Consider the following 18,412-nt stretch of genomic DNA (forward strand, 5'->3'; position numbering starts at 1 on the left):
GAGGGTGCACAACCACATCTGCCTCACCTTTCTCATAATTTAGCTCCATGGCAGGGCTGTAAAACCTCTTTCCACACAGAGAGCCAAAGCCACCATCACCATCACCAGGAGTGCAATTCCAGTCACTGACACCAGAGTGGGATCCCACTGAACTGGGCTAGGTCCATTTTCTTGTTCTCAGGATGCAGCTCTGGAATTGGCACAGCTGCTAAATTGATGAGAAAATTGATAGAAAGGGAAAAAAAAAGGATTTGCACCTGAAAGAGGTGATTCTTGGGGGGAATGATATGGAGAGAAATCAGTTTTCTGCTCAACTGGATGCATAGTAATATAAGGAAGTTAATAGGAATGTAAAAGCCAATGAGAAATAGTTCCACTGTTTTTTTTGTTACTCTGAACAGTAATGAAATTTCATTTCATTTCAGGAAGGGAAAAGGAATCTTGCGATTTCAATGGGGACCAATAGGGGAATCTTTGGTGCATGTCCCTGCAGTTGATGCCATGCCATGCCTTTTGATGGCTTTGACTTAAGGAAAGATTTTTTCTTTTTTTGTTTTTTTTTTAAGTATCCATGCCATGTCCCTCCTATCTTCCCCTCCAACTTTTGTCTTCCTCCTTGACTTTTTCCCCTGCTTTTGCAACATCTGTGAGCTTAGGTTTGGCATGTTTTGGTCCTTTTCAATGCAGCTCATTTCCTCACAGCCTATTTTTTGAAGACACTAAAACTCCCGATTTTCTGGTTTTTTGAGTTTTTTTTCAATTGCATTTCATTTGATCCTATCTCCTTTCCAGAGTGTTTGTAAGCCTTTCTTTTCGAATTCGCAAGATTCCTTTTCCCTTCCCGAAAGGAAGTGAAATTTACAACGTACAAGATACAACAGCAAACTTCATTAAACAATTCTTCTGGCCCATTCTCCAGGGTTTTCCACCTCCCTCCCCTTGCCGGTGTTAGCAAAGATCTGCAGATCAGCTGCTCTGAGAGCCACTCCCTGCCTTTTCTGCCAGGCTCTGGGTGAGATTTGAGGGCTCCAGGAACAGATCAGCTGAGGGATCTCGGGCAGACTTTGGGAGGAGGATGGCAACAGCAGCTGGGAGGAGCTGCTGCACTTTCTCATCCAGATCTGGAAGACAAACTCTGCCCAGTAGCCTCCAGCACCGGTGGAAAAGCCTGACTGTGCCTTCCCTGGCGCTCGTGCTGATCCCACTGATTAAAACCCGTGGGTGCTGACATCATTCCAGGCTGAAAAAAAACAGTGGGAAAGTGGGAAAACGTGCAGGAATCTCTGTGCCAGCTCCATGGTGTCAGACAGGCACCATCCACACGACTGGCTGTGTGCTCTTTGTACTCCCAACTGCTAAAATTCCCCCTCTGGAAGTGTTCTCCTACCAGAAGGGGAAATACTGGAGAGCTTCCCAGAGAAATGATGGTCTGATCTGCTCACAGGCTCCTGGAACCCTAAAATCTAATCTAAGTGGGACTCTCCTCAATCCAAACTTCTACAACCAACCAAAAATATTTCCCCTGAAACAGGAACTCCTGGCATCCCTAAAGACAGAGGGAAAGGCAGGAAGAGCAGTGTTTATGCAGGACATTAAATAATCCGTGGTCAAGGAGCTTTATTAAAGTTATTCCAGCCATGGATTTAATACCACTGGAAGAAAATATCTCAAGTTATAATTATTCTAATGGACCAACGCCAGTATCCACAATATCCCAAGGACCAGAGGCAAAAACCACCAGAGGGAAAACTGTGGGAGAAACTTTAAAATCCTCCTGTTCATAATGGCACAGCCTCCCCTTGTGTGTACATCCCACCTGAGCACCCACATCCCACCTGAACCTCTCACATCCCCTTCCCGTTTTTTATATTTTATTTGAACCTCCCACATTGCCCTTTCCTTGTCTCCCATCCCACCTGAACTTCCCACATCCCCTTCCTGGTCTGTACATCTATCCTGAACATTCACATCCCCCTTCCTGGTTTTTATATTTTATTTGAACCTCCCACATTGCCCTTTCTTTGTTTCTACATCCCACCTGAATGTCCACATCCCCTTTCCTTGTCTCCCATCCCACCTGAATGTCCACATCCCATTTCTGGTTTTTATATTTTATTTCAACCTCCCACATTGCCCTTTCCTTGTCTCCCCATCCCACCTGAGCACCCACAGCTCTCCCCGCTTCCCTCTGCACCCCACCCACCCTCTAATCCTTCTGTTTGTACTTTTGTTAATTTAGGCTCACCCCCACTTTTTTCAATATCCTTCACCCCAAACACAGACATTTTTAAAGGCAATGGAGAGCTGGAAGGATCCTGGAAGGATTTACAGACCACACACATTGATTTGCTGCTTCCAGACTGATAAGTGTCCTGTGCAACCAGAAATTGTAATTTCTTTCAAGCATTAATTGATAACAGCAAGTTCTTGCTCTGCTTGAATGACTCCTTAAACCACTCTTCATTTTGATAAAATGTTAGATGTCTAGAAATTAAGTGCTAATGTCTAGAAATTAAGTTGTAACCTAATTTCTAGACACCTTTCCAAGTAGGCAGACTCAGAAACAGCGGCTGTACTGTGAGGAGACAAAGTAAATGAAGCAGGAAATGTGTGTTTTGTATAATTAGAATGACAGCTCTCCCCTTTACTACCTGCAAATGCTCTCAGGGGTGAGTGCATGGCTTCAGAACAGGAGCAGTAAACTGAGCACTCTTTTGCAGGTTCTTTCTGCTGGGAACACCTCATATCTCTATTCAACCCACTTCTTACTTAAATAACCACACAAGTATATCATGCCTGGAGGAAAACTTAGTGCATGTTGAGATTTGCATGAATTTCATGGGAAAAAAAGGAGTGAAAAAGGGAGGAGAGTGAATGAGAAATGGGTGCATTTGCCTTCAGGACAGAGTTTCCAATTTTTCTCTTTGGTTATGCAATAGAAGACCTTCTCTTTTTTTTTTTTTTTTTTTTTTTTTTTTTTTTTTTTTTTTTTTTCTCCTTGGGCTTTAAAAATGGTGCTTTGTCACTGCTTCCAGTCTCTTCAGCAAAAGTCTGTGGGCATCAGCATGGACTTCACAGGAGGGCAATAAAGCAGCTACTTTCCACTTTTAATGACACACACAGCCCCAAAAGAAACCCACTCCTGCCCAAACACCCCCAGCCTATGCACCCATGTTTGCAGTTCAGCAATCCTGAATTTTACTCCCTAACAAGGGCATAAGTGCCATCTGTCTGCCAGTCAGACAAAGGTATTTATTCTTTGAAAGCTCTGATTAGTGTCAGGGCATTGGTGTGGAGAGAAGGGAAAAGGAGTGTGAATATGCAGTTTATTTATTTTTATCTACCAGCCAGTGTAACAGACTGAGAGTCATTCTTTTTTGTATTTTCCTTGGCAGAGCAAGGATCTAGGGTTAGTACTTCCCCATCCTTTCCTGTAATGAGCTGATTTGATTTTTTTAGAGGTTTTTTGATTGTAAAGCCCTCCTTTCCTCCAGTGTCACTCCCTTGACAGTTCTCCTGTGCCTGACTCACATGCAGGCAGCACAGAGGTTTATTTTGTGCATGAGAAAGGACAATCACCCTTGAGAAAACTCTGCTCACAGCCTCACTTCCACAATTCCCAAAAGCCATGAAATGTGGCCCTTCTTCATTCTCTTATCACTGAGCATCCCCCTGTTGGCTTTTTGCATGTTGCTGCACATAACAACACACAGAGTGTGTGAGTCCAAAATTTGGGTTTACTTTAGGGCAAATTCACACACTGAGCAGCAACACTTTTCCCTGTCCAGGTAACAAGAGCACAGATTCTGTGCAATGATCACTAATTAGTGATCAGCCCTGCTAACAGAGCACAGATTCTGTGCAATAATCACTAATTAGTGAGCAGCCCTGCAGCCAGCCACAGCCTGCCATCAGTTCAGCACAGCAGGCTCAGCTTGTCTCCTCTCACATATTTTTAGCTGTATTTCCAATGTGCCTTGTGCCCCTCAGGCCCCTTTTTCCCTTTTTCCTCCCCAGTTTTGAATCTCTTTCTTGATGCTGGGAATGTTGGGGCTGTTCAGCCTGGGGGGGAGAAATTGTGTGGAGACCTCAGAGCAGCTTCCAGTGCCTGAAGGGGCTGCAGGGAAACCAGAGAGGGACAATTCATCAGGAACTGGAGTGACAGGAGAAGGGGGAATGGGTACAAACTGAAAGAGAGTAGGTTTAGTTTAGATATTAGGAAAGAATTCTTCCCTGTGAGGGTGGGGAGGCCCTGGCACAGAGAAGCTGTGGCTGCCCCTGGATCCCTGGAAGTGCCCAAGGCCAGGTTGGATGAAGCTTTGAGCAACCTGGGATAGTGGAAAGTGTCCCTGCCCATGGCAGGGGTGGGACTGGATGATTTTGAGAGTCCCTTTCAGCCCAAACCATTCCATGATAACCAGGAACAGGACAAGAGGCCCCAGGCTGTGCCAGGGGAGGCTCAAGTTGGACATCAGGAAGAATTCCTTTCCAGAAAGGGTGCTCAGGAATTGGAAGAGGCTGCCCAGGAAGGTTTGGAGGTGTCCAAGGAGTACCTGGAGGTGGCACTCAGTGCTCTGGGCTGGGGACAAGGTGGGGATGGGTCACAGTTTGGACTTGATGATCTCAGAGGTCTTTCCCAGCCTAAAAAGATTCTGATTTTACATTCACTGAACATGAAAGACAAAAGTCCTGGAGACTGTGAGGTTCCCTTGAGCTCGGGACTGGGAGAGGCACTGACATGAGCACGTGCCTTGAGGGGAATGCAGGCAGAGCTCCTGCTCTCATTTACAACATCCTGCACTGAGGGAAGGCAGGCAGAGCTCCTGCTCTCATTTACAACACCCTGCACTGAGGGAAGGCAGGCAGAGCTCCTGCTCTCATTTACAACATCCTGCACTGAGGGGAGGCAGGCAGAGCTCCTGCTCTCATTTACAACACCCTGCACTGAGGGAAGGCAGGCAGAGCTCCTGCTCTCATTTACAACACCCTGCACCTCAATCCCCACACCACAGCTCTGCCAAACGAGCCAGAGCTTGTGCTGCCTCCTTCCTCCAGCTTCCATCACCCAGCACAGCTCACCTAAGGCTCAGGTGGGCAGCAGGAGGGGGGGAATCTGCAGAAAATGAGCATCACTTGTTTCTTAATTTTAACTCCTCATTCTGCCATTACTATTTTTTTTTTTTTCTTTTTACCTTAAAAACCTTCTAGAATCAAAACCTGCAAGTAAACAGAAAAAAACGAGGAAAGCATCAAGTGACAGCAAAGATATTAGGACTGAAAATTTCAACTTTAAGTGAAATAAACCTCCAAATCCAGTAGTTGTTCTTGCTTTTCATATCAGCTGCTCTACAGATGTTGCACACAATAATCAGCTTTTCAAAAGTGTAAGGCACTGTACCTGGCCAACACAGCTCCTGGATAAAACAGGAATACAAGGGCATTACACCCCAAATGTTGATGGAATTCTTACTCTGGGGGTGACACTGAAATCTCCAGGACACTTTCTGCTCAGATATTGGGAATTTAGCAAGCTTGGACTCTTTGGATGAGGGATCCAATGTTTCAGCCATCATCAGCTGCTCAGGAGAGCTGGAAAGGGATTTTTTATAAAGGTATGTGGTGACAGGACATGGGGGAATGGCTCCAAACTGAAAGAAAGTAGGGTTAGGTTTGGTATTAAGAAGAAATTCTTCTCTTGGAGGGGCACAGGGTGCCCAGAGCAGCTGTGGCTGCCCCTGGATCCCTGGCAGTGCCCAAGGCCAGGCTGGACATTGGGACAGTGGGAGGTGTCCCTGCCATGGCAGGGGTGGCATTGGATGATTTTTAAGGCCCTTTCCAAACAGAGCCATTCTGTGATTTAAGATTCCACTGCAGAATCCTGTCTGAAGTGAGATGGCAGCAGAACAGATGCAGAACAGCCCTGCAGCACCCAGGAGGGACAATAAATGCAGAAAAGCTTTCTCAAAGCATCCTAGGGCAAGAAACATCCTTTCCAACCATGGCTGCACTGACTTTTTAGCACTTCCTGCCATGAACAGTGCAAAATCAATACTCAAGACTATCAAGTCAAGTTGATGAGAAACATGATAGAAATATTTTTTTTTCCTTTATCCTGCTGCCACCATGAGACTTTGGGTTTGCTGTAGGGCAAAAGCCCCTATTTGGAAAGAAACCTTGATAATTTCAGAGATTCAAGTCATTTAGCTGCATATTTGTCTCCAAAAGTGCTTTTCAAGCAGAGCTTTGCTGTGCATCATGGTGAGGATGAGCAGATCCTCCTCCAATATTCATCTCCTTTTACAGATGAGGCCAACCATGAGAGGGCCAAGAATACAAAGGTTAAAGAGTTACAAAAAGTTTCCAAATGTAAACATCTGGTTTACACCCAAATCAATAATAAATGTCAGGCCAAAAGGAATCAGGAGGGACATTATTATTCCTGTAAACAGCACCAAGGAAATCTCATCACTGGCCAAGATTTCACAAAGGTATTTGTGAATATTTGCATGGGGTACCTAGAGTTTGGATATAGCTGTCACTTGGATGTGTGGTGTTTATTCCATTCCTGGTTTTCCAGATGAGAAATTGAGACATCTTTGTGTATGTAGAACAAATCCCTGACAACCTGGCAGGGAATTCAGTTCTTGAAATAAATCCAGCTGTTACCTGGATGTTAAATTCAGACAATCTCTGGAACAATAAAAGAGTACAGAAATGTGGCTGGTTAGAATGGCAGGAAACTGGCTGGTGGGTTTCTGCAAAAATACCCATTTTTCATAGTTTAAAAAATAAAATTAGCTTTCTAAAGCATGGTAACACTTGATACAGTTAATTCTCCTGAGAACTCAGCACAGAAACCATGAAAGATTCAATCTCTTTTGCTTTCTCTTATTACCAATAACAAGCTACGGAATAAATATTTTAGAATGTTACCCCATGTTTCTCTAATTTGTGATGTACAAAGTTTCATGGGAATGAGAGTTAATCTTATTGCTTTTGGGGCAAATCTAAGAGATTTGATGGAAAAAAAGGTTTGATATCTTAATTAAGGAACAGTAAAGAATAACACTGGCAGAGAAAGGATTCTGTACCTTGATGCTCCTTTACTTCAGAGCCCAGTGTGCCACAGACAGCATTCAATTAAATAATTTTAGCAATAAACAATGACAATACACAGAACACCACACAACATCATTCCTTTGGCTCAAAGTAATTCCAGTTTGTGACTGAACAGCTGTTATGCAAAACAAGAAAGCCTTCACATCCTACAGCTGAAAAGGCAGGGAACAAATTGGCAGAGGAAATTTAGATTGCACATCCCTTGTGGAGTGGTTTTATTTCTTGTGCAGCTTGCAAACAGCATCAGTACAACTTTGGTATTCACCTGGAAAAGGCTTAGTTGGGAGAGCAGTCACTGCTTGTCCAAGGGAAGCTCTGTCTGAAAAGGCAGCAATTTCCAACATCTCCAAACAAAACCATTTGAAACAAAAAGCAAACAGAGTAATTTGTTCTGGATTTTTTTTCCCCGTGGTGCAGCACACCCAAGATACAGTTGTTTTCTCATATGGATGTTAATAACAGGAGTAATAATAAAATCATGCTGGGAGACGATGATGAGGCAGCACAGCAAGGGCTGTGGAGAAACTCACAATCCTGGCTCAAAGGAGAGCTCTGGGAAGATCATATTCAGAGTTTTCTACTCTAAGCCTTTCCAGTGGTTTTATTTTCCTCTCCTGAACATTATTTAAGGTAATTTTTACAGGAAAAACAATCAGCCACTGGAACAACCTTCCCAGAGTTGTGTCACTGGAGGTGTAAAAGATGCAATTAGACAGGTTAATGATGATTTTATGATTTTATCACCTCACCTGTGCTCCCTTTCCCCAGAAAAAGGCTGGATCAAGATCATTCATCTTTGGAGGTGCCTTCCACCCTGGGCTGTTCTATGATTTTGGGGATTCTAAGAGATTGAAGAGGGACATTTCTATGTGAAAACCAGCATGCAAGCACTTCCTGTGGGATCATTCCATCTAGAATGGAAGAAATCAACCTTCCCTGCCAGAAAGGGAAGATCCCACTGCCTGGATGAGGTCACTGAGGCCAGGTAGAATGGGAGCAATGCCAAACCCCAGAAGAGTACAGAAAACCAGGGAATTACATTGGAATAGAGATTTTGTGAAGCCAGAGAGGTCTCTAAAGGTTGATTTCCTCTGAGTGCAACTCTTATCAAGCAGGAAATTATGTGTTAAAATGATGCAGGTTGATTAAATGCAGCACAAATGCCACTGTCAGTAGTATCAATATAGAGAAGATGGACTCTGCTAAGGTAAAAAACCTCTTCCTCCCCAATGAAAAGCCTAATCACCATTGACATGTGTCTCAGAAAAGCTTTGATTGTGTAAAAATTCTATATTAACACAACAACTCAAGTGTTGTGGTAATAGGAGTTCTCTTTCACAGAATCTCATGAGTTCTCCATTTCACAGAATCACAGAATTTGCTTTCCTCCCCTTTTTTCCCCTTTTTCCACCTGACAAAAGATAATGTGCCTTTACCAATTAGGCAAACACAGGGGGAAAAAGAAGTTTCAAGTACATAAACAATATATTTCATAAATAAAACCTGGCTTCCTCTTGCCCATTGGTTTGGTGTGAAACAGAAGCATTTTTGGCAGGACAGTTGAGGAGAAACTGAACTAGCTCAAGCCAGTGGTGAAAGAATCCAGGAACTGTTCTCAGGATATTGGGAGGCTGAAAAATTACAGGATCTCACAGTATTTGTGTGAGAATTACCTAAGGAAGACAGAATTGAACAGGGAATGAAAAATTCTCTTTCCCACAGTGATAAAAGGTACCTTTCTTTCTGATCTGCATCCTTGTCCCATCAAATACTGCTCCCTCCCATGCAGGTATTTTACAGACCTGCTGACATTTAATCAAAAGTAGTTCTGCTCCTCTGACACACAAATTCTGTCACCAGAAACCCCTTTGCTATCCCTGTCCTGCAGCTTTACACAAAGCCCAAGTCTCTGGACACAGCCATGGCACCAAGAAAAGCACTGGAGGTTAATTTTAATATCCAGACATTTATACTTTGGGAGAATTTGTTGTAGAGATTGTAAGGCAACCTTTAAGGGTCAAGTAGTCCATGTTAATAGAGACTTTCAAAGCTGAAGTCGTTCCTACTCATACTTCTGCTAAAACATAGAATTTTTCATAAATACAATAAGCACAGACAGGATTTTTACAACCACCAACCCATCCTCACTGTCAGACACAGCAGCTGCTTTATCCTCAGGGAAAAATAAAACCCTCCAGCAGAGTTCTGTGGCTCAGTCTGCTGCCCCAAAGGACCTTGTTCCTCAGCCACAGCAGGGTTTGCCCTTTAGGATTTCAAGCAACAACATTTTATATATATATATATGTATATTATATATATATATATATATTTAGTTTATTCCTTTTTGCTACCAGCTCATTTTCCCTGTGGGAATTACACTATCTTCTTATTCTTGACATGCAAAAGTCCAGACTGCACATCCATGGATGGAGAATGCAATGCAGGGGCTCTGACCCAGCCCAGGATTTGCATCCCCAGCAGTGATGCAAACCTCGCCCTTTATACACTGGGGCACACTGACTCCATGTGGCAGGACACAGAATATGCTTCAGACATTCCTTTTTCTTTTTCTTGCACTTCACACAACCATGTGTGTGGCTGTGGACTTTGGAAATAAATTTTGGGAACAGAAGGAACAGAATCCATATTTTTTTCCCATGAGAAGTGGCGACATGGGGATGAAAGAATTCATGAATTGTGTTGGTAACAGAGTTTTTCACACAAATACTCACCAGGAACACACAGTAAAATACAAAGGCTATATATATATATATATATATATATATATATATATATAAAAAGAATGCTTTCTCAAATGTTTATTACAGGATGAAATAAGTCTAATTGAAAAAAATTCACATCCTGAATTTCATCAAAGGGGACTGATTGCTCTTCAGGGCTATTAGCTAAAGGCAAGATTGAAAGAGGAGGTTTTAAAAATTACATAAAACTGTATCACATTCTTCTTTCAGTTTGTAATTGGTTTTGATTGAAACTTGACTAGAAGACCATAAAAATTTGCTTCAGCATTAGCTCTCTGGCTCAAGTAGCACTAGCACTGTCTGATGGGTACAGGGTTTTTCCCATGACTAAAATGGAAATAATTGGTAATATTTTCTTCCACACCACACTCATGCCCACCCCAAAACCCCAAATTCCACCTACTTTACTGATGTTGTTAGATACAAGACCTAAAGAAGATAAGAAACAAAGACAATTCCTGTTTTGCCCCTTTGTGTCTTCACATTTCAGTCTCTACCAGCTGACCACAAGGACATTCCACCCACTGTGAACAGATCTTCAGGTGCCACTTCCAGACTTGGAAAGAAGTGACATGGTATGGCTGAAAGGGTTTTTGTACATCACAAGTGCAGCAAAATTTAGGATTTCCCTGCTTTGGTTAAGGTGTGTGATGATGCACCTGCCAAATCTCAATCTTAGTGCACAACTGCAAGGGGGTGCTAAATTTGTGGTGAGATTTTTTTCTTTCCCTTTCTGTTATTTTTTAAAGTGTAAGATCTTGAGACAACGTGTGAACCTCAGACCGGGGTGTTGCAGGGTGATCTGCCAATTTCAGCTTAAATTTCATTGTATAAACGACGAAATTCAATTCCCATCTCTGTTTGGTATCCAGCAAACAATCCTAGTAGAAATTTTCCAAAGGTCAGTGTGTTTTTCTGTGTCTCTGAGTACTGTCCACGGCCAAGTATAAATTAGTAGCTGTACATCTGCTGCTGCTGCTGCTCTGTCTGGACGGGCTGCTGGCCCGGCTGCTGCGGCGCGGCCGGCGCCGGGGGCTGCAGCACATCAGTCTGAGGCACCGACCTCCAGCTTAGGGGGTGCTGTTCTGTCATCTGGGGGGTCCCCAGGGGGGCAATGGAGTTCACCAGGGTGGTCAGGTTTATGAAATGGGCCACGGATTGGGGGTTGGGAGCCTCGGGCTGCGGCGGGAGCTGAATGTCGCTCTGGCGGTTGTGCAGCACGGCCGAGCCGCTGACGGTGTCGAAGGTGACGGTGAGGATGGAGCTGTCCAGCTGCAGCTGCCTCTCCGGGGGACACAGGTGGCCCACGGCCACGGGCTGCAGGTTGGTGAACTGGGTGCCAGCTGCCGTGGTGATGGGGGTCACGGTGATGTTGGTGAGTCCCACCGAGCTGGAGGGCGCTGAGACGTTCGGGTCGCTGAGCGTCACCACCACCTGAGGAGAAACACAAACGTCACTGAGGGTCACCACCACCTGAGGAGAAACACAAAGGTTACTGAGGGTCACCACCACCTGAGGAGAAACACAAAGGTCACCACCACCTGAGGACAAACATAAAGGTCACCACCACCTGAGGAGAAACACAAAAGTCACTGAGGGTCACCACCACCTGAGGACAAACACAAAGGTCACCACCAACTGAGGAGAAACACAAAAGTCACTGAAGGTCACCACCACCTGAGAAGAAACACAAATGTCACTGAGAGTCACCACCACCTGAGGAGAAACATAAAGGTCACTGAGCGTCACCACCACCTGAGGAGAAACACAAAGGACACTGAGGGTCACCACCACCTGAGGAGAAACACAAGGGTCACTGAGGGTCACCACTACCTAAGGAGAAACAGAAAGGTCACCACCACCTGAGGAGAAACACAAAGGTCACTGAGGGTCACCACCACCTGAGGAGAAACACAAGGGTCACTGAGGGTCACCACTACCTAAGGAGAAACAGAAAGGTCACCACCACCTGAGGAGAAACACAAAGGTCACTGAGGGTCACCAGCACCGAGGAGAAACACAAAGGTGACCTCAGCCTCAGTGACCTGATCACTCAGATTCTGAGTGACCACCAAATACCAGGGAAGTGCTGGTGGGCTCACATGGTGCCAGCAACAGAAGCCACACACAGATGGGAAAGTAGGAAATTTGGAATGTACCAACTTCCAAGTGTAGAAGTAAGATGGTGATGGGAGAGAGGGATATGGAACATTCAGAACAAACAGACCAATTAACTTTCACTCTTTTAATCCCAGTTTCAGCCAGTGATATCTTCAGCAAACAAACTGATGCCAACACAAGAGGGAATGCAACAAACATGAGGAGCTTATTGGTCCAATTTCTTGGGTTTTTAAACCCATCTTTGTGTTACCACAATTTATCCAATCAGCTCCAAATGTTCCAACCACTCTGTTGTGATGTTTTTTAACCAAAAGAAGGGTTATCCCTCTAAGCAATGCCACCATCACCCTCCTGCAGCAGCTCACCTGTTGGATGCTCTGTACAGCTGAATTGGTTTCATCTCCAACATTCCCTGTGAATTCACCTTCCTTCTCTGTGTATTCACTGAAGGCAGGGTCCTCAGGCACTTGAGCTTCCTCCTCCTCACCTGACTTTTGTTTTCTTTTCTGGCCACTTTTAGAAGCTTTTACATGCTGCTTCCCTTCTGGTAGTTCACCTTGTTCCAAGGCTAATTCCGGCTGCAGCAACACATTTCCAAACAAAACATCAAGTCCTTCTGCTTAGCGAGGTTCCAGGTAAGAGACAATCACCTGAAGCTGGTTTATTGTCAGTTCTCAAGCAAAGAAACAAACTTTAGCAAAATCCTGACTCCAGGGATTGAGACCTCACCCTGTAATTATGTTTTGCCTGTTATACAACCAAGCAGATCAGCAGCTTGTGGCTGCTTGGACATGTTCCACTGGGGCTGACTCTCTAAAAAAGCACATTCCTCACCCATCAGCCCACGCCCAGCTGTGTTCTGTACCCACAAAGTGCTGTCCCACCTCCCCCTGCAGCAGGCCTGGAGCTCACCTGAACAATCCCAATTGAAGAGGCATCAATGGTGGTTGTCTCTGGCAGCGGCTCTAAATCATCAATCCTCACTGAAAGAATCTGAACACAAAGAGGTGTCAGCTGCAGAACTGCAAAGCACAGTCAGACAGCACAGCATTTCCCTGATAAACCCCATCACCAAGCAAAAGTGATGCAATCTTAACACTTTACATGTAGTATTTAATACAGGGAGTTAAGTGTGGCTTTTTAAAATAACCTTTTGTCATATCACCTTTTCCCTCTTGCTGGAATCCAGCAAAATTTAAACACAGTAAAAGAACATGTCCATTTTCATATTCTAGACAGAACATAACCCTCTGGGACATGATGAATTCCAACATGTTTGGAAAAAAAGAAATGTTAGCATTTCAATTTATAAACCTATCAACTGTGTCCCATTTCATTATTTTCAGATGAATCTACACATTTCAGCTCATCAAAGAATGGAGACAAATTGCCCTCTGGATTTCAGATATGTAGCTGCATTTTAAATCCCCAAATCAATAAACAAAGAATTTTGTTGACTACCTTCACAGTCATCATGATAAAACAGCAAAGCAATGCTAATGAAAAACTGGTAGTTAAAAAAAATTTTAAAAAGCCTCAAAAGGAACAGACAAGCCTTAATCAAACCTAAACAGGAAATGCTGAGAAGAAACAATATTTAGAACTCAGAAAAAACTCTGCTGGGGTCAGACAAAAAATCCCTCTAATCCACATTCTCTCCAGTCAGCATTCATCTTTAATACTGAGAATAATTTTGCATCATCAGCAGATGCTGCCATCACCTCTCTATTCAGCACTTCTTTCAGATCACTTCTGAATACACAGAACACAATGGGGAAAAAAGAATCCATTATACTCACTAATGGATGGAGACAAAACATTAAAAAACATACATTTAAGCCAGGGTAGAAAAAGAAAAGAGATTTAAATAATCAGAACTTCATTTTTAGGGACTGAGAATCAGATAGTGAAATGGGTGATTCAGTTAAGTCCATGTTTGACAGATAATACTTAAAAATGGGCCCAAAAGAACAGAAAAACAAAAAAAAAAGAGGGAAAGACAGTAATTCCTTTCAAGTCACCAAAGGCCATAAACATAAAAAAAAAAAAAAAAAAATTAAAAATTCCACAATCCAGCACTCAAACTCACTCACCTCTGGGTGTTTACGCCTCATGTGTCGACTCATGGACGCCCTGGTGGAAACCTTTGTGCCACACAGCTGACAGCTCTGGGCTTCCACCTTGTCATGGGTGAGCTGGATGTGCTTCTGCAGCATGTAATCAGTGACATACTTCTTATCACACACTGAACACGTCCACTGTTTTCCTACTGGTGGCAGAGGGAAGGAAGGAAACCCAATGGATGAGCACCAGATTGCCAACACCTCAATGAGAGCAATAACTGATGTTTGGTAACAGGATGTGCAATGTTAGTTCCAAGACTGGCCAGTCTAAATCAAAATTAAGGAGTAAAATGAAGGTCTTTTTGCTGGATACTGCTTTTTAGAGGGTTTACCTGTATGAATCAACTTGTGAGTCTCCATTGTGTTTCTCTCACTGAATGTCTTGCCACAGAGCTCACACATGAAATCTTTGATTCCTGCATGAAAAGCAGATTTGGCACCTGTGAAAGCAGCCTGAAGGAATCTGGGACAATTCTGAGTTTTTTATTAGTAACATTAAAAAAATAAAAATCACAGACAAAAAAAAAAAAAAAAGGCAGAAGCCTACCTTCACCAGCTATTTTTAGCTAAACCATTCCACTATATCCAGCAGAAAATAAATATCAGAGAAACTGATGTGGGAAGTAAAATTATGTTTTGGGAAATCACAACTTGAGCACTAATTTAAACCCCCAACACTGTAGAGTTACCCTAGACCAAGAACCTTTAAAAAAAGCAGAACTTGATACCAACTAATCTGCATTTATTTGTAGAACAAGGGGTCCTGGCTGAGGACAGGACAAAATCTCACTTTTCAAAGAGCAGAACATGCACATTTTATCTGTTTTTGTCATACTGTCTGACTGCTCCAGGTAAGAATTCATTTGGGAAAGATTTAACTGATTCAGTGCAACTTTTGTCCATCTCTGGAGCCCTCACCTGTGTGTCTCTTGTAATGCTTCAGCATGTTGACTTTCTGTGCAAATTTTCTGTGACATTCCTTGCACTCGTACTCCTTAATCCCCTTGTGCAGCTTCATGTGGTGACGAAGGGCATGTTTGGTCTTCATTCCTGTCAGGCAGAAGGCACAGGACACTTAGTCCACCACTCCCACCTTCAGGGGAGAAATCAGGCTCATGGTGTTAACCAACAGCTCTATTTTATATTTGCTGCAAGTCCACAGTTGCATATTTTTAATTGTTTGATTGCATATTTTTATTGTTTATGCATTTAGCAATGCACCTCATCATTATTATTTTAATTCCAGGAAAAAAGCTCTGGAACATCTGAGTAATCACTGATAGAGAAACAGTAGGGACAAGCAAAGATAAAACATCCTTAGAGGTGTCAGACTTACTACTGTTTTACTAAAATACCAGCTCAGATTTGTTCAAGTTGTAACATGAGAAATTAAAAATGTCAAAGTGACTTTGACTCTTAAGGCTCTTACAGAGAAAAATTATTTTTTAAGCCTGTAAAAAGCCTATAATGAAAAGATCAACTTACATTTCCTTTTGTGCTGCAAATCAGGCATTCCTCAACTTGACAGAAACAAATTCTACTAAAATCAGTGTTGTGTTATAGCCCATGAAACCAAACTGCACAAATTTAGGGCAGCTCATGTAACAACAATGCTCCTGATTAATCCATTTTCTACCTCTCAAAAATGCAGGATTTACAGCACTGGCATTACTCTCAGCATGGCAGTTGTTTTAATTCAGATATTCACCTGCTACTCAGTATCACAATGAATGGAAAACAAGGCAGCAGACATACCTTTGCCACACTCTGCACACAAGTATTCTCGGATATTATCATGGACTCGCATATGTTCTTTTAACATGTCTTTTCTAGCAAATGATTTGCCACATTGCTCACAAGCATGACTTTTTACACCTTGAAAATAAATTAAAAAGACAACATAAACAAAAAAAAAAGTTAATGAGTAATGTGCATCTCCTAAAAACTAATTAAAGTGGTGAATTAGAGGGCAACAGTCCACCTATGCTGACAAGCACACCTTTCATGGATATTGTAGCCCAAATTAAATTAGAAGACTTTGAAGAGAGAGAAAAGCTGGCTTTTTGTGTGAGAAAAAACAGATAAAGCCTGAGGTAGGAGAAGACTGAATAGCATGAAATAGTAATGAGCTGTTAAAAATGATTTTGCAATAGCAGGTTTCAGCCTGTGTAATGGTGAGAAGGTGGCATGGAGAAGAATTTGGGGAAGAACAGAATACAGAATTAGGTGAATCCTGCAAAGACATTAACTAGGAATTTGGATTGTGTGTCCAGATCAAATCTCTTCATTAATACTACCTGCTTTGGAAAACTGGTTTACTCTAAAAGAACAATATTATATTTGTCTTGTAATGTAGAGTGAAAATCCTCTAGCAAAAAAAAAAAAAAAAAAAGGCAGGCACTGGCAACAGAAATTTCTCTTTGGTATTGATAATTATAAAGAAACAACATTTTTACCTGTATGTATAAGCTTATGTCTTTCCAGATTTCCTATACTGTTAAAAATCCTGCCACAGATTTCACATGGATGGATGTATCTGAAACCAAAGAGACCAAAAACTGTGATTCTTCTCTTGAGGCAGAGGTGATTCTCAGGCATCTCTGTCACTAAGTGTATTTCAATTTGTTAATACTAATTACTCCAAAAGTTCCTTGAAACACAAGTTTTTCTAAATGAGCCTTAAGAAACCTCCAAGTTGACTGCAAGCTTGGAGCAGTCTGGCATTGCTATACAATTTTTTTCCAAAACCATTTATTAAAATCACTGATTTACACTTTGCAAAGCCCAAACTGGGGGGCTGCTGACTCATCAACCATTGTGAAGCCAACCACCAGCCACACACATTTCAAGCTCATAATAAAACATTTTAACCCCAATTTCACAGTTATTTTAGCCCAGCCAAATTCCCTAAGAGCACCCCAGGTGGCAGAACCGTTAGAATTGCAAGCAGGCAGCTCTTCCCAGTGGAACAAGCCTTACTTTTGCACATTGGGGTCGGGCAGGTTCTCCCTGTGGATGACCATGTGCGCGTGGTACGTGGCCTTGAGGGCGAAGCGCCGGTTGCAGATGCTGCAGCCATAACCCTTCTCCTTGTGCACGTCCATGATGTGCTTCAGGTACTCCTTCCCTCTGCCAAAGGTCAGCTGGGGAATGAACCAATAGTGAATGCAAGGGGAAAAAAAGTCCTTGGGCACAAGCAAGTAACATTGAGCAGACATAAATATCCTGTGTAGCACTAAAATCCTGTGTGCCACTGGATGAAAAACCTGTGACAGCTGGGTTTAGGCCTCAAACTCTTTGGACATTACAAGCATGCTGCTACAGGGCATCAATTCACTCAATTTCTCTAGATGGAGATGGTGTCTCCACTTCTGCACAAGAAGAGGACCTTGAGTTGTTCATGCACTGAGGAATGGCCAGGTTTAACGTCCACCAGTTCACCCTGAGTACTGTGTGAGCAGTTTTGGTCACCACAGTACAGGGATGATATTAAATTACTGGAGAGTGTCCACAGAGCTACAGAGATGGTGAAGGGTCTGCAGGGGAAGCTTTGGGAGAGCCACTGAGGGCACTTGGTCTGTTCAGCCTGGAAAAGAGACTGAGGGGAAACTTCACTGCAGTTACAACTTTTTGTGAGGGGGAGGCCCTGATCTGTGCTCTGTGGTGACACTGACAGGATGTGGGGAAATGGCCTGAAGTTGTGTCAGGGCAGGTTTAGGGTGGGTATTAGGAAAAGGTTCTTCCCCCAGAGGGTAGTTGGGCACTGAGCAGGCTCCCCAGGCTCTGGTCACTGCAGCGAGACAGAGCTCACGAGTGTTTGGGCAATGCTCTCAGGGACATGGTGGGATTGCAGGGTGGGATTGCACAGAGCCAGGAGCTGCACTCAGTGAGCCCTGAGGGTCCCTTCCAGCTCAGATGATTCTGTGATTCTGCAGAGGGAGGACACCACAGATGGAGGAAATGCCTGCTGGGCTCTGGGGCCATGGTGAGCTCCTGCCTGCAGCAGCAGCTTTGGCAGCAGCTCCTGAAGGGCTGGAATCTGCAGGCACTGCAGGGCAGTGACCCTGGCTCAGCTCCTGGAGCTACAACAGACAGGTGCTGCACTACTGAGCTCCAGATGTGCACATCCAGATGTGCTCCAGCATGCCAGGGTGAGGTGCCATTACTGACATGGTCTTTCCTCCAATTCTGGAACTAGTCAGGGCATTTCTAACAGCACTGCACAGCTGGGTGAAGATGTACTTTGACACCAAGTAAACCAGATTTTTTAAGAGCTCAGAAAAGAGA

At 43.4% G+C, this 18,412-nt stretch overlaps 1 protein-coding gene across 6 annotated transcripts in view; it reads right to left on the reverse strand.

The window, feature by feature from the left end:
• Positions 1 to 7,083: 7,083 nt before the first annotated feature.
• PRDM15 (PR/SET domain 15) overlaps positions 7,084 to 18,412 on the reverse strand; it is a 35,711-nt gene continuing 24,382 nt past the window's right edge. For 5 of the 6 annotated variants that reach the window (XM_064705613.1, XM_064705652.1, XM_064705644.1 and 2 more), the window contains 9 exons: positions 17,105 to 17,268; positions 16,582 to 16,661; positions 15,881 to 16,000; positions 15,044 to 15,175; positions 14,458 to 14,541; positions 14,096 to 14,271; positions 12,915 to 12,995; positions 12,368 to 12,580; positions 7,084 to 11,315 (listed from right to left, as the gene is read on the reverse strand). In XM_064705613.1, the coding sequence (XP_064561683.1) occupies positions 10,833 to 11,315; positions 12,368 to 12,580; positions 12,915 to 12,995; positions 14,096 to 14,271; positions 14,458 to 14,541; positions 15,044 to 15,175; positions 15,881 to 16,000; positions 16,582 to 16,661; positions 17,105 to 17,268 (1,533 nt within the window). In that variant the 3' untranslated portion in view covers positions 7,084 to 10,832. The remainder of the gene's footprint in view (positions 11,316 to 12,367; positions 12,581 to 12,914; positions 12,996 to 14,095; positions 14,272 to 14,457; positions 14,542 to 15,043; positions 15,176 to 15,880; positions 16,001 to 16,581; positions 16,662 to 17,104; positions 17,269 to 18,412) is intronic. The other variant, XM_064705624.1, reaches the window with a different exon arrangement.

Source organism: Zonotrichia leucophrys, chromosome 1 (genome assembly GCF_028769735.1).
Source record: "Zonotrichia leucophrys gambelii isolate GWCS_2022_RI chromosome 1, RI_Zleu_2.0, whole genome shotgun sequence".
NCBI lineage: Eukaryota > Metazoa > Chordata > Aves > Passeriformes > Passerellidae > Zonotrichia > Zonotrichia leucophrys.